Source organism: Zosterops lateralis, assembly GCF_965231275.1.
Source record: "Zosterops lateralis genome assembly, chromosome: 13".
NCBI classification, from domain to species: domain Eukaryota; kingdom Metazoa; phylum Chordata; class Aves; order Passeriformes; family Zosteropidae; genus Zosterops; species Zosterops lateralis.
In genome coordinates, this window is record NC_139773.1 from 1,042,018 (window position 1) to 1,057,483 (window position 15,466).

General features: G+C 40.1%; 1 protein-coding gene across 1 annotated transcript in view; it reads right to left on the reverse strand.

Annotated features, from left to right (window-relative positions):
* SCAPER (S-phase cyclin A associated protein in the ER) overlaps positions 1–12,777 on the reverse strand; it is a 135,798-nt gene extending 123,021 nt beyond the window's left edge. Inside the window, exons 1-4 of the mRNA XM_083870732.1 lie at positions 12,717–12,777; positions 10,838–10,913; positions 8,267–8,384; positions 2,333–2,403 (exon numbers count right to left, since the gene is read on the reverse strand). Coding sequence (XP_083726858.1) covers positions 2,333–2,403; positions 8,267–8,384; positions 10,838–10,913; positions 12,717–12,772 — 321 coding nt within the window. The 5' untranslated portion in view covers positions 12,773–12,777. The remainder of the gene's footprint in view (positions 1–2,332; positions 2,404–8,266; positions 8,385–10,837; positions 10,914–12,716) is intronic.
* Positions 12,778–15,466: the final 2,689 nt, after the last annotated feature.

The following is a 15,466-nucleotide window of genomic DNA, read 5'->3' on the forward strand; positions in this document are numbered from 1 at the left end:
ATGTATGCACGAGAGTCATGCTCAGAAAGATGCATGGCATAAACAACCAATGAACAGCAATTTCAGAAGGACTTCGTATTTTTTCTTCCATTACATAAGTCACCTCTTAACAAACTGCTGGGAGACAAGATGCTCCTAGGCTAAGGCCATGTGTAAAAACATTTAAAGCAAAGCTTATATACTGGCTAATTTATAGCTCCTTGAAACTACAGTTTATAATAATGCAAACGCAACCACAGAATCATAAATAGCTACATTAAAATAACAGTGCTACCTGCTGCTGCCTATATTTATAAAATGTGGAAAGTGATTAGGTTTACAGTCATTCAAATAATACTGTTTGTATAAAGGATCAGTTGTTTTGGAATGGGAAATGTGCATAAATCCCACTATTTGAAAGATACATTTTCAAACCTATCTTCAAAAGACAATGTCATGGAATATGTTTTGATATTTAGCAATAAATGTTATCCTTCTGCTGTATTTGGCATCCTTTTATCTTCTCTCATATATCAGCCATATTATAATGAGGAAGACACCATGTGTAGGCTCTGTAAGTCACAGCAGTTCCATTATTATCTGCAAGCAGACTTTCAGGGTCTTACTAAAACCTAAGCAACATTTACAGCTACCAGTGTTCCAGCAGAAGACCTTTGAAAGGATAAAACCCTCTAAACGACCTGATTTATTGTAAACACTATCACACAAGCAGGTAAGCATTAAGTTGGTGGTTTGTTACTAGGAAAAATACTTTAGCTTGCAGCAATAGTTCAAATCTTCAACGGCAGAAGACGCAAAGCTTATACACCTTTGAGGTTAACAGACATAGGAATATCACTTCTTACATCCCAAGTAACCCAGCATGGATGATGAAAGTGACATGAAAACTGAACCACTCTCGGCATGTTTTAGGTTTTTTTTCCCCTCTAATAGTTTCAGCAACTTGCCTTGGACTAATGGAAAGCATGCAACGTATATTTATACTCTTGGGATGCCAAAATTTATTGAATGTATATTTGCCAGCACCCTGCTGAAAGGAAGAGGAGGTTGGTAAGATTGTATGAAACAGCTCTTCTAAGTTTATTTTCTTGAGATTAGTGGCTCATTTATTTGTAAAGGAAAATTAAAAGTGAAAGCTCAACAAAACTAAGCCAAAAAAGCCACCAATTACAGTATCCAGTAGCAGTATCCAGTGTCTGGAAAGCAGAAATAAAGGTGCAGAATGCCAAACTGAGATGCCAAGCTGCACAGACACTCAGCAGTGCTCAAACCTTAACTGAAGCCACCAGGAATGTACTGTGTCAACAAGAGCTCCACTACAGCAATCCCACGCTGAGTAGCAACCACGCATTCTCCTTAGAGCTCAGTGTTCACACAAACCCCAGGTCAGAACCCAAACTGCACATTGCTCTCCATCCTCACTATTCCAAGGGCAAACCCTGACAGGGAGCTCCAGCTCCACCACTGACACTCCAGCTGCCACACCAAGAGAAGCAGCACACACTGTGGAATGCAACAGGGTGTGAGGAGACAACACCAGGGTAACACCCATGAAATCAAACTGGGAAAGGAACATGCCTGTGTTTAAAGATGGAAATACATCGCTATGGAAGCAGAACATATTTTCTTTTATTGAAAAGTAACATCTTCCATATGCTTTACTACCAAATTCTGACAAGCTGCCTCAAAATATTAAATGGCTAAAGCTGTACTAATGGCTAAATCCATAAATCAAAGAAAAACAGCAGTTAAAAATATTAAACATGAGGAAAGATTGAGGTATTACTTTATTAATGTAATAAAGGCTGTCATTCACAGAGAAAAAAAAAAAAAAACCTGAATAAAAATAGGAGTAGTTTCTTCATTGCAATTCTCATTCAAACTTGCTTTCCAGTCCTAACTCTTAGAAATTTTACTCACCTGGACTTTTTTCCAAATTAAGATATACTGACTTGAACCACTAACACATAAGGTCAAGAACTTTCCTTTAATTAGAAATTGGGAAGAAAGGCAGCCCTTGTTTAAGCAGTGTAATTATAGGAAGAATATCCTATATCATTTTATCGAACAGCACTTTCCTTAAAATAACTTCAATGCCAATAAGTCACGCGTGCAGAGGCTGGGAAGTGCTAAAAGGAAAAGCTGAGGAAGACAGCCTAAATTCTGGCAATTTAAACTTCTGAATACTTGACTTTGAAACTCATATGCTTTAAAAATACAATGTATGCACAATTTTAGAGAAGTATTAATCACCCAACAATATATCAGTGATCTCACAGAAAAATAGTGTTATGTCATCAATTTTATGTCACAATAAAAAATGACCAAATACCTGTTTTGCAGTCTTGTGTGTTCCTTGAGTCACCCTTTTTGTTTTTCCACCAGATTGCCATTTCGATTTTCCTGTGGGAGAAGCAACTGTTTTAATCAACAATAATGATTTTAATTAAATAGAGCACTCTAAAATGCACATATCTCATCTTGCAATGTACTGAGAGGGGCACAATTTCTGAGTTAAGAGGTTTGGCAAATTTTACATTCAAAATATACATTCCACTGTTTAGAATGTGGATAATGCCATAAAACATTGGAAAATGAAAAAAAAATACAAGAAAGGCAAGACATACAGACTTCATTAAACAAAGGTAAGCTTTGAGTTCACAGTGCCTCTAAAAAGAATATCACCACAATCTACATGTCAAATATGATATTAGTTTTCTATATAAATTTTAAGACATGCTTTTGAATGATTGCTCAATCAGCTATTACAGAATTAAAACAAGAAATATATTTGTTAGGAAAACCAAATGTAATGATTTAGTTCTTCTGGAACTGTTCTGCGAAGAAATATGGGAAAAAACCCCAGAAATGAGGTCAGGATTTAGTTCATCAACATTTAAGTAGCCAGAGGAAGAGAGAAAAGCATTCACAGAAGTCAGTGCCTTTAAGACCTGAAATCCCATCTCAAACATACCTGTCTTCCTCCACTGCTTATACAAAGTGACATAACGCAACTATGCTTCCAAAATCAGTTTAAATTCCCCCAGTCAGATGGGGTGATTCCAGGTCTCAGTGCTGCAGCAGTGGCAATTAAGTGAGTTAGAGTTATCTTTGCATAGAAAAATCTGTGTTAGCTTAGACCAACCTGATCTGTTTGCACTTAATCTTTGAGATTTGCTATGGGGTAATGGAAAAAAAAATAAAATTATTCCTCCAAATATCTAAACTTGCACAACATGAAACTCATAGGATCCAATTACCAAAATGTAAGCAAGCTAAGACAAAACAGTAACTATGGCCAGAGTTTTCTCTAGCACAGATTACATCCAAAGAGAAGTTTCGAGATTATTTAGCTGGATGAAGCCAAGCAAATCAATGCATTAGTTGAATACAGTCCTCCCTAGACTGTAGAGATCATTCTTGAATTTCAGAGTTGTCCAGCTGAGTTTTTAACAGTTCTGAGACCAAATTCCCAAACACAGCCCAGCTGTTTCACATTGCGCTGGTTATGTAAAGCAGCTGCAAACCTGCCTTAATCAAGCAGTTGTACAGCTGGTTTGCACAGCTGGTTTGGATCACTGGCTATTCCAGGCAACAAGGCTTTTAATTTAAAACAAATTAAAAATTATTTGCTTGATAATTCATTTTTTAAATGCTACATTAGCCAAAAACCAGGTATAAACTAATATACTGAGCTCAATTTAGCAGCATACAGGGAAAAAAAATCATTCAGCTACTGCCTGTATAAAACCTTCCTAGCCACTAAAAAGCTTGAACTGGGAAATAATTCCATGGCAGACTCCTGATAACAGAAGTATTTAAATCACCCAAGTCTCTCTTCTGATGTGATTTACATTCTGCAAGGACATGGTTTTGAAGGCAATGGTATACACAACTTGCACAGTGAAAAGGTTTGCCTCAAATATGAGTACACTAGAACTAAAAAGAGGCAGAGGAATACATCAAGTTGCAGACTCTTTAGATTCTGTAAAATCCAGAATAACAATCCACATCATCTAAGATCTGTGAAATGTGTGAACAAGTCCCTTCTAAAGACAAAAGCAAGCTTCCAGGCACTTCCTACATGGGGCAGACATTTAGATGCAAATAGCTGGTTCTCTGAACTTTATTAATATAGTGTGGGGCAAGGACTAGTTTTTTCTTAAGGTGTGTAGGCCAGAAAATTCTGCATTTCAGCAGCAACCACATTTTCAAGCTTTCTTATTCCTTTTCTTACAATAATGGCTCTGGTAATTAGAAGATTATTTCTGCTTTTGTCCCTCTACACTCCCAAGCAGTGGCAGCACTGCTTAGTGGCTGTTCAGGGCAACTGGTGTGTAACTGATGTGTAACTGGTGTGTAACTACACCATGCTGGCATTGATAAGACTCCAATGACACCTGAATGCATCTCCTGCTAGCAATTTACTGCATTGTAAGGAGAGAACAATTGTGACCCAAGAAGATAATCTCCTTTAGCTATTAAGTTGCCAATGTGAAATATATAAAGTATCAAAGCTTTGCAGCATTGGAGGAGCTATAGCCATATTTCACGCTGGAAGTCTATTTCCTCCCTGTCTCCTGTATTTAAATACGAAGCACATGGGGCTCATGATTTGTGAAGTTTTCCTGTCTAAAAAGCTGAGGTGCAATATCTGTCAAAAAACCCCCCACTGATAACCTATTTTCAAAAGCTATCTTTTACCTAACAACCTCAACAACCATCCCACCCACCTCTCTCTTTTGAATAGTTTTACTGGTATGGGAAATGTGGGAATTACCTTTACATTTAGTAGTTAATTGCAGCCTTCATGTCCTGGCTATGGCAGAGATCAACTGCACGTATTCTTTCAATGTCTTTGACACTGTTCATCATCACACCATCAGCAGAAATGATAATTTTCAACTGAGGAAGCATATTGGAGTTTCTAATCCTACTGTGAACCACACCTTCTTACAAGTTTGTAGAGCAGTAGTAGATGCTATTTTTCTATCTGTACAATGCTAAGGATCTGGAGAAATGACTGTCTGCAAGCATGGATATAACCAAATTTCTCCATGTTTTCCAACCTACAGATATTTTGCACAAAATTACTTTTATAAATTACTGTCAATGTCTCATCCAGAATATAATGGCCTGTATTCATCTACCTGCACTAGACTGGAGTGCCATGCATTCCAGTGAAATTTAAGGTTTGAAACTTATGACCCTTAAAGAATCCCCTTCCCTTCACACTGTATTCTGCCAGTTCCCATCAGACCCATGCTGCAAGGGCTCACACACAATGTGCGCAGTCAGGACTCTCACAATTCCTGATGTGGCCAAAGAGAGACAAGTTTCATGACCTTGATCACATTCCAAAAAACTTATTTTCTGCAGCAGGCTCTTGCTAAAACAGTGGAATACACTGCAGCCTCCCCAGAGTGTGCAAAGTACTTTTCAACCAGTAAAATATGTTTCCTTACTCTGAAATGCTAAATCTGCAAATGAATTCTATATGGCAAGAGCCCAGGTGATTTTAAACAAATAGAAAATAAGAAGGGAACAGTCACAAATAAAAGATTTTCCAATTTTTCTACACATCTCAAACTTACAAAGGTATCTTACCACCTATTAACATTTAAATGTCAAGCCTCTGCAAGTTTTAAACTGTTGCTAAAATAATACCTATGGTTTTGTAACAAAATTTGTGTGTAGTTGCTTACCTGCATTCAGTCTCTGAAATTTCATTCTCAGCTTGTGAAATAATTAAGGGAAAAAAAACCACCCTCCCTTGGAATGATCACAACTTTCCAAGGTGGGCAAAAGCAAGGTGACTGCAATTGGTGACTGGTGGCTGCAGGCCTGGAATGCAAAATCCATTCTGGAGACAGAATACCAGAATAATGCATTTGTCACAGTTTCAAGACTCCTAAAACACCAAGTTAATGACAGTGGTGATTTGTTTATCCAACACAATCTGCTGTGTACTACTGAAATCTGTGAAGGAGAATTTGAATTTCAATTGCTGAAAAGTGTTAACAGTCACTGTCTCTTCTAGACCCTCATCACCATCCATGCCTGAGATTTTGTCATGGCATTGATCTGTAATCGTAATTAGAATTTCAGATCTGACATAACTGGGGTGCACATTGCTCCAAAATACACAACAGACATATCACCTGCCATTCCAGAAATCTCTTTCCTTTTTAAGGAAATACTGCTTACTGGCAGGAACTATAAACTTACAGAATGGAATCAGAAAGCTTTCATTTCTCTTTTACCTTTGTGTGCTATATAAAATACAAGTCTTTCAGAGCAAGACAAAAAATGAGAAGAATATAAGCACACATTTTTTAAAGGAAATAGAAAAAGGATACAAATGTAAAAGGTGAATAAGGTGAATTCAGCATTTTAATTAATCAACTTCTATAACACTACCCCTAGTAATAAAAATTTACTTGTACCTTCACTGTGTCTGGAAAAAAACAATCTCATTATGAATAACAGTATATAATTTAAAATGTTAAATCTGGTGCTGCTAAATCAATACCTCTGAACATTATGAGCAGAAGAAACTGCCCAAAGACAAAATTCTGCTTTGTACAGAGGAGTGGCAGAATTGGCTCAGGCACCCAGAACCTTTGGCCTGATTTGCACAACCCTTGAACAAGGTAGAACTGTTCTAATCCATAATATTTCTGTATCATCCCTCAGGGACATGGCACAGATGGAAGGATCAGCACAAAATGAACCAGAGCTCATTGACACAGACATAAACACCCTCCATGCCAGGCAAGGGTCAAGAGATAACGGATCTGGCCCTGCCAGGCTTTCACTAACCACAAGTTCCTTCTCACAGGGAATTTTCCATCAGGCAATAATCACCAGATCCTTTGCATTGTGCAAAAAGGCCAGCATGTAATTTATTTTTAAGAAATTTTAACAAGAAGCACTAAGTTTAAAAATTACAGTGGGGCGAATACGACCAAAAAAAAGGAAATTTATACAGCTACTTGGATTTTAATTACTGTACATAACTACTAATTAATGAGAGCTAAAAATTCACTTTTACATTCATTTATCATTTTAGCTGAAATTGTTAGAGCAAACATTCATCTGCAACTCGCAGTCATTTTTAAGGAAAAAGTCTTGAAGTTTCTAAAATAATTTTAAGGCAAGATAATATTAAAAAGTAACAGACTCTTTACACAGAAAGTGAACCAACCAAAAATCCTGCTAGAAATACACTACTTCTTCCTTTACCACACACACATTCACATCACTACCTTCCCCAGCAGAGTAATTTGGAATCTGGAAATACTGTGGGGCCTAATTCTATTCTGCTTAAAGACAGTTTCAACTTTGCATCAGACATAGGGTGAATTATCTCGCAACTTAAGACATAACATTTGTTAGAAATATCTTTTCCACTGGCAGAATCACAGAACAGCTGAGGTTCAAAGGAGCCTCTAAAGATCATTTTAGCTCAACCTCCAGGCTGCCCAGAGCTACATCCAGGAGGGTTTTGAGCATCTCCAAGGAAGATGATGCCCACAGTTTTTCAAGGCAAATGGTTCCCACGTTCAACCACCTTCACAGCATTAAAAAAATTTACTTTTAGACACTCAAAAGCCGCAGCACCTGGACGGGGACATGCAGCTACAAAAATATTTGAGATGAAGGTCTCAAAACAGCATTCAGACATCTGGAACAGCTTGAGTAGGCTAAAATAAAAGTCAATTCCTGGCTCCTTGTCATCATGCCACAAGAGAGTATTACAACAATAACAAAACTGTTATGAGGACTTGCATTACAGAAAGCTGCCCCCACATATCCCCTTCTTTAGAGACTCTTCACTGGCATTTACCAAAGCTGAAGTGATCCCAAAAAAAACCTTCCAAATTTCTTTGTTTTAGAAGACAGAGAGCAATTTGTTAGGTTGTTCTAAGTCATCCCTACAATTCTGAAATCCCCAGTTACAAGAGATCACTTTAGGACAATATCATTGTATTACACAACTATCTTGATAATATCAGCAGAAGAAAACAGTCTTAGATGTTACTTGCAGACAAAATAGTTTTTAATCTGTCACTGGAAGGTTTTATAAAGTGATCTCCCAACTCCAAGGGACATTTTGGAAAACACTTCTAAATTATACTACATATGCTAAACAGAACATTTTTAAACAGAGAAATTCTATGTAAGGAAAATATTTCCAGATAAGCAACTCCAGCTGAAGAGGACTGAAGTGCAAAGACCTGGTGGAAGACTGTTAAACACATACCATCATCTTCCTTGTTTTCCAGTGGGACGCTCCAGGCAATCAGGTTCCTCGCTGTCCGTCCCTCTTCTGCCACTATTTTCCTCACTTTGTCATGGCTGTTGGAGCGTTGGAAAGAAGCCTGAAAACAAGGAACACATGGATGGGCACATGAGAAAGAGAAACCTTTGGTTTGACATGTTAATTTCATCCAGTATGTGGTTACACCATCCAAAGTGGGGTGCACAGGTGCTGAATTTTCCTCAAATATCTAAAACAGGTGTACACATCCATTTTCATCCCTATTTTTCTGCATAGAAGCAGATTTATTCATCAGCATGTCATGAGAGTTACTACCCAGCCCCCAACATGGGTACGTTTAGACCACATCACTTCCATTTAATTGCTTGTCAGTGCTGCTGGAGCATCACAGCAGACTTCATAAACGTTCTAATTAGAACTAATTATACAAGCTAAAGGCTGCACGAGACCAAAATGCATGTGTTGGCTAATTGGTGAGAGCCTGGAGAAAGGCATGAGCTGTATGGGAACCATTTGAAACACGTATAAAAGCCCAGGTCTCTCACTGAGAAGACAAGAACCTAGAAAGTATTTCCTGGCAACTGTGATGGGATATTACTACAAAGCTGCAACCACTCAAAAACAGAGTAAGAGACACTGGGGATGCATTTCATTTACCTAATAAACACAGTTCTTTGCACTTGTTAAATGCACCATCACAAGATAGTCAAAACCAAATACATTAAGAAGTATTTGTATCAACTGACAGGTGTCAATCAGATAAAATCTTACCTCTTCTACAGTGTAGAAAAGTTAATCCTCAGAAAATAATTTGCAACAAAGCCAAACTATGTATGGTGATAATAAACTTTTGTACTGTGATAGCACAAAACTGCTGATCACGTTAGCTTTAAACCCTGGCAAACTTAACCACAAAGAACTTAAATAAACCTAAGTATTATTTTAGGCATAGAATAGACTGATTTTCTATAGGAGTAATCAGGAGGTACATTTTTCCTCTTTTCATTCTTACCATCATATGGCTCAAGCCTGCAACAACTTCTACATCCTTAGAAAGAAAATACAGTAAAATTACACTAAAAACAAATATATCAGATGAGTGGCTAGAATTTATTAAGGCAGTAGGAATCATGACACAAATGAGAAACTCCTTTTACGTTAATGCTAATCTATTCATTTTTATCTTGGGTTTCTCTCATCCAGATGTTTTCAGTTGCCTGTTTGGAAGTCACACTGTGCCATCTAGTGCTTCACAGACCTGCCCAGAGGCACAACCAGGCAACACAACAGAGGAAAAAATAGCACCGCTGGATCTGTGAAGTTCTGGAGAAAGAGAAAATTACATACATTGCCCAAAGCAACTTAAATAAAGCACATAAAAACCCCAGAACCTGTACAGAACTGGTTCTAGTCTATCCTTATTCTATACAACTAATTGCATATTCTTGCTAGGAATTTTTAGTAAGAGTGACCATTTCTGCTGTAGCAAGTCTGGCTTGGGTATTTAATCCTTTGTTGCTTAATGACCTGAGTGTAAAACTTTGCATTAGTCCATAACAAACTAACTTTCTAAATTATCTATTTTTATACAAGCCAGAAAAGCATAAAAGGAAACAGTAAGTACTTCATCATAACATTTCAGGGTATTTTGTATGATGAAACTAGAGCCTAACTTAAAATTCCCATCTCCATAACTTGGACATCAGTGAAAAACCCCAACAAACCCTTGAGGGAGGCCCAAACACGAGTCAGCAATGAGGACCTGCACAGCCACCGAGAAGTGAAAATGGTTGTGCAGAGTGGGAATGAACAGCCTTCTCATTTGACAAGACCTCACTGCAGTCCCCTCCCTCATACAAGTGACACTGGCACCTGGTTTTGGACTGCTCCCTCAACCTGAATCCCTGCTGTTTGTACTCAACTATCCAAAGTTACCTTCCACCACATGCTCTGGAAACAATCAGCCCTTGGGCAAAAGGAGGGACCAGAAACTACTCAGACTTAAGCAGCAAATGTTTGTTATTTAGTCTGTACTGCTTCTTTTTGTGGCTATAAATACTAAACGACCTTTTATGAGGATTTTCAAATGATGTTCATAGATACAAATATATTGATGTAAACAAACTGACCAGTTTCATCCACTGCATTCCCAAAGAAAATTAATTCAGCTCTAACCTCAGTTCTTCCTAAGAACACCACACAGTTAAGTGTAACCAAACATTAAGGTCTTACACTACCAGCACAGGTTGGATGAAAGCAGCTTAAAATGGGAGTCAGCTGAAAAAAATGAAAGCACAAAAGCCCATACACTAACACAACTAGAAATTATGCAAAATGGAAGAAATGCTCAAATTTATTCTACTGTAAAATTCCTTTTTGAAGGTTTCTCCCTACAGTGTTAATGAATAACTGTTACTAAGCTCCTAGAACCAATACTTTCATAGAGGGTACAAATGAACTGATTTATGAATTAATCCCAACATGAAAAATTAGCTTTTCTTGCTCTTGAAAAAATACTCTACCATATAGTGTTATAGTTAATGAATGTCTTACCATCATGTTACAGCCTTCCTCCGCATCAACAGGCTCACTTATTACATTTTTAGACGACCCCATTGAGTTTTCATACCTGTGTCCAAAAAAATGCAATTAATTATTTTACCTTAAACCACTTCTAAAGCCACTTTTAGCTTGCTGGCAGCATTTAGGTCATGGACATCAGATAAACACAGTAAGGTTGTCAGAAGAAAATTTTATTTGTAAAGTGTTTGCATTGCTCTGTACTAAAAACAGCCAAAAGTCCAGGAAGGAAACAAAATGAGACTGACACTACAGAAAAATGTAATTTTATACATCAGACAGTAAAGAGTACAACAACTATCAAAACTTTCAAAACAAATCATTGCATGGACTGCTCTAGAACAGTGATGCAAGTAGAATAATCTTTCCTGTAACAGAGAACTGGGCAAATTGGTTATCAGTTCAAAATGAAAAATTAATCAGAGATGCACTAACAATCAGCATCAGCTAATTAGTGATGAAGCAAAACAAAACTGAAACTCCTGTTCTCATTTAACTTTAAGATGTGAAGGCTCCTGTACAAGCCAACTCTGACACAGTGAATGCTTTATGCAGCTGTGACACAGAAGCATTGCCACAAATGAAGAAAGTACTCAGGGGTAAATATTTATAGATTCATCATGAATTGCCAGGACAATGTTAACAATTCTGAAATAAAGCTAAATTCTTGGCTTTAAGGCTAATAAATTCTAAACAGCTGCTGATTCAAGAGCAAACAGCCTAATCTTACTTGTCTGAAGAACTGGATGCTAAATGGAAATTAAAGATGCTTCTAAATTATCCAAAATTAGGTAAAAAACCAAAATTAACCTTTAATCAAATCCAAAGTCAGATATTGTTGGCCTTTACCATGAAAGACACTGCTTTAAGCAGGCTGTTCACTTGTCCTCACACTACATAAATAGCTGAATTTTCTAAAAGGATATAACCCAGCCTGTGTCAAAAAGCCCACAGATGTCTGTATGCCTTAACCTACAAAACTCATACAAACCAAAACGTTCTGCAGTTGGATGAAGAAAGCTGAGTTTTGAAAACAAAGATTGTACTTCTGTATCACTTCAGCCATCAGAACAGATCAACCACCGAGTCTTCAAACACTGAAGCATCTTAGAAAATATTTTTTGTACACCAAACTAACTTGATTGTAATCAAGGGACAATAAAAGCCTATTAAACTGGCATATATATTTGAGGAGAAAGCATGAAGATCCACGTACTTTCCAGTAGTGCAGTTCATTTGGAAGTAATGGAGAAATAAGAATCTGTATTTAGAGAACTGCATAGAGAAAAAGACAGACCCTGAGTACACTGCGAGAGCTACTGCGCTATCAGCCGTGATTTTGTCTCTGACAGCAAAGGAAGACCAGAGATTTATGCTAGGAACGACATTACTAGTTTCTAAGATGCAAATAGTCATACATTATGTGACATTTTATACTAGTTCACAGTGAATTTCCTCAGCGCGGGTGCCTCTCCCCCCGCATATACAACTCCCACTCTGGACGGGTGGGCCTGTACAGCCTAAACGACCGACGGGATCGGAAGCACCGGGATCCCGGTGAGGCTGAGCCCAAATCTCCCCACAGGCAGTGCGGGAACGAAAGGAGGGGCTGCCTCAGACGGACAGCCCGCTTCCCCCTCACTGCACGGCCTGACCGACACCCACCACTCCCGGTCGCCTGTAGCAACCAGGCTGCCCCTGCCCCGTCTCGCCGAGCCGTGTGGCGGAGCCGCCCGCCGGCGCAGCGCCCGGGGCTGTGGGGCTGAGGGGGGGTAAGCCCGGCCCGCCGCCATCTTGCCCGCGCCTCCCGCGCGCTGCCCGCTCGCGCCGGGCCCGCGCGCCGGCCACTCACGCTCTCCGCCGCCCCGCGCCGTCCCGCCCGCGCGCGTCCTGCCGCGCTGACGTCATTGCACCCCGCCAGCACCTCCCGCCCGCCGCCGCGCCATCCCGCCCGCCCGGTCCGCGCATGTGCGGCCCCCGCCGGTGAGGCAGTGTCCTCAACCAGCCTCACACCTTCCACCCGCCCCCTCTCGGCTCATGGCCGGCCCCCGTTGGTGCAGTCTGTGCCCTCACCTCGCCCCACCCTGAGGGCGCTGCGGAGGCGGTTCCCGCAGCCCCGCCGTCAGGGCCAGCTCGAGGCTGCCCGCAACCCCTGAGGAAACGGGGACATGCGGTGGTGTACGGAATCAATTCGGTTGGAGAAGGCCTCTGAGATAATCAAATCCTAGCTATGACCGAACACCACTTTGTCACCTAGACCATGGCACCAAGTGTCATGTCTAGTCTTTCCTTAAGCACCTGCAAGGACAGTGATTCCACCACCTCCCTGGGCAGCCTGTTCCAATGTCTAATCACTGTTTCTGTGAAGAAACTCCTGCAGATGTCCAACCTAAATCTCCCCTAGTGAGTTTGAGGCCATCCTCTCTCATCCTATCACCATTGCCTGGGGGAAGAGACCAACCCTTACCTCCTGTCGGTAAACTGTGGAGAGCTCAGGTCCTCCCTGGGCCTTCTTTCCTCCAGGCTGAGCTCCTCCAGCTCCCTTGGCTGCTCCTGGTAGTTCAGACCCTTCCCCAGCTCAGTTCTCCCCTCTGGACACGCTCCAGCATCTCCACGTCTTCCTTATTGTGAGGGGCCCAAAATTGATCCAGGTTTTGAGGTGTGGCCTCAGCACTGCCCAGCACAGACAGGTGGTCACTGCCCTGGTACTGCTGCCACACCATTGCTGGTACAGCCAAGATGCCATCAGCCTTCCTGCCCCTCTGCACTCATGTTCAGCGGCTGAACGTCTGCCTGATGTGTCTTCCTGTGCCAGTGTGACCACTGAGGTCATGGCAGTCAGCCCCTCAGCATCCAGCCCTTCCCCGCTGCTGGGAGCTGGGAAAAAGGGAACCATAAATAACTGTGTAATACATGGGGTGTAGGTATAATACAGGCACCTAATCCTGGGGTGTAACACTGAGGTGTGATTTGGGCTACTGTGTCCAGTTTGCACACTGTACCTGGGGACGGGTGGGGCTTGTGAAGAGACAAGCCTTCCTCATAGGGTCTGAGGCCTGGAAAATGCGATTTGTGAGGAAACACAGGACAAGTGGAATCTATTAAGGCAAAAGAAGGCAAAAGAAGACAAAAGGGGATATGATAGGAGTGTTCAAGCATGTAAAAGCATGATGTGAAAAGAGTAATTCATTTCCCTCAGTATGACAGGAATAGGGAGAAGAAAGAGGCCTAAATGATAACCTGGACAGCTCAGGTTGTCATCTCTAAAACATTTAAAGTCCTGCAAGGATGGGAATAGATGGATTGGGGGATCATACACGCTTTGGTTGGATCTGCAGTAGCAACACCATCTCCCAGAAATGATACATCACTATCCTGTGGTTCAGAGTAGAGAGCTGAGCCATGAACCCATCCAAATCCCTCACACTGCCATCCTTTGATAATCCACTTGTTTATTATTTATCAGTCAGAGTTCCTAGAGCTGCCTCTTCAGTGTGTGGCTGAGCTGACTCTCCTGATACTGTGTTGCATCAAATCCTGCTGTTCTGGTTTGATGCCAAATCAGACACAGCATCAGAAGAATCTCCTTTTATAACCTATTTCCTCAGATAATTATAACTGCACTAAATGCAAAGAACTAGAGAAACAGGTCAATAATGTCTGATGTCTGCAAAGTCTTATGAAACAATTAGAACACTCAAGAAGTCATATTTCGGTACTACTACAGCAAATGACTGTCACTTTGAAATCCAAACACAGGATATTTAAATGTGATGATCTTTATGAATAAATTGCTGCTCAGTTTTTTCCCCTTTCTTAAATCTATGTGTCAAAATCAACAACTTTTATAATGGAAAAAGGAAGGATAATCTTTGCACGCAGGTCTTCGATGAACTGTCTCATATGCAGTTTAAAATGTTGATACATGGTAACAATAAAATTAGGGGAATATGTCAAAATGGAAGCCTATCTAAATAAAGCTACTGTCAAACAATTTATTCTGACAGTGTATAAATGACATGCAGTAGAATAAAACAAATTATGGCTTATTCAAGTCGGGCAGTGATTTATAAAACTGAAGTGTAGAAATGCCTAAAACTTACAGTGAGCACCAGATGGATAACTTGACTTGTTAGAAATAACTGTTCAGGAACTGCTCTTTGTGCTGCTGGACAACTGCTTTCATGCTGCCAGTACAACAGCCTCAATTTACATTTGCAGATTTCTCAGAGAAGAACTTGTGTTGAACATGACCTTCTAATATTCATTTTTTTGTGACCTAGAGAATGGCTCCAAACAGATTTGTGATAGACTGCATGTGATTTAGCTTGAGGGAAGGGCACATTTTCCAGAAAATCAGGAAATTCATCCCATGGAAAAATTCTGTATAGCATGACTTGTATTCTGATTTAAAAATAGCATCACTAATACTCCCTTTTAACTTACAATAGTGATGTATTTGCTATGCATGTGGTTAAAACAATGGAGGGAACAGAAAAACCTCTCTCTTTTTTCCCCTTGCACTCATACCAGAATGATCTTGAATTTTACTATACAGCTGGTTTAACTGTGTGCTGGGAAGCATCTGGATTGTATTTTGAC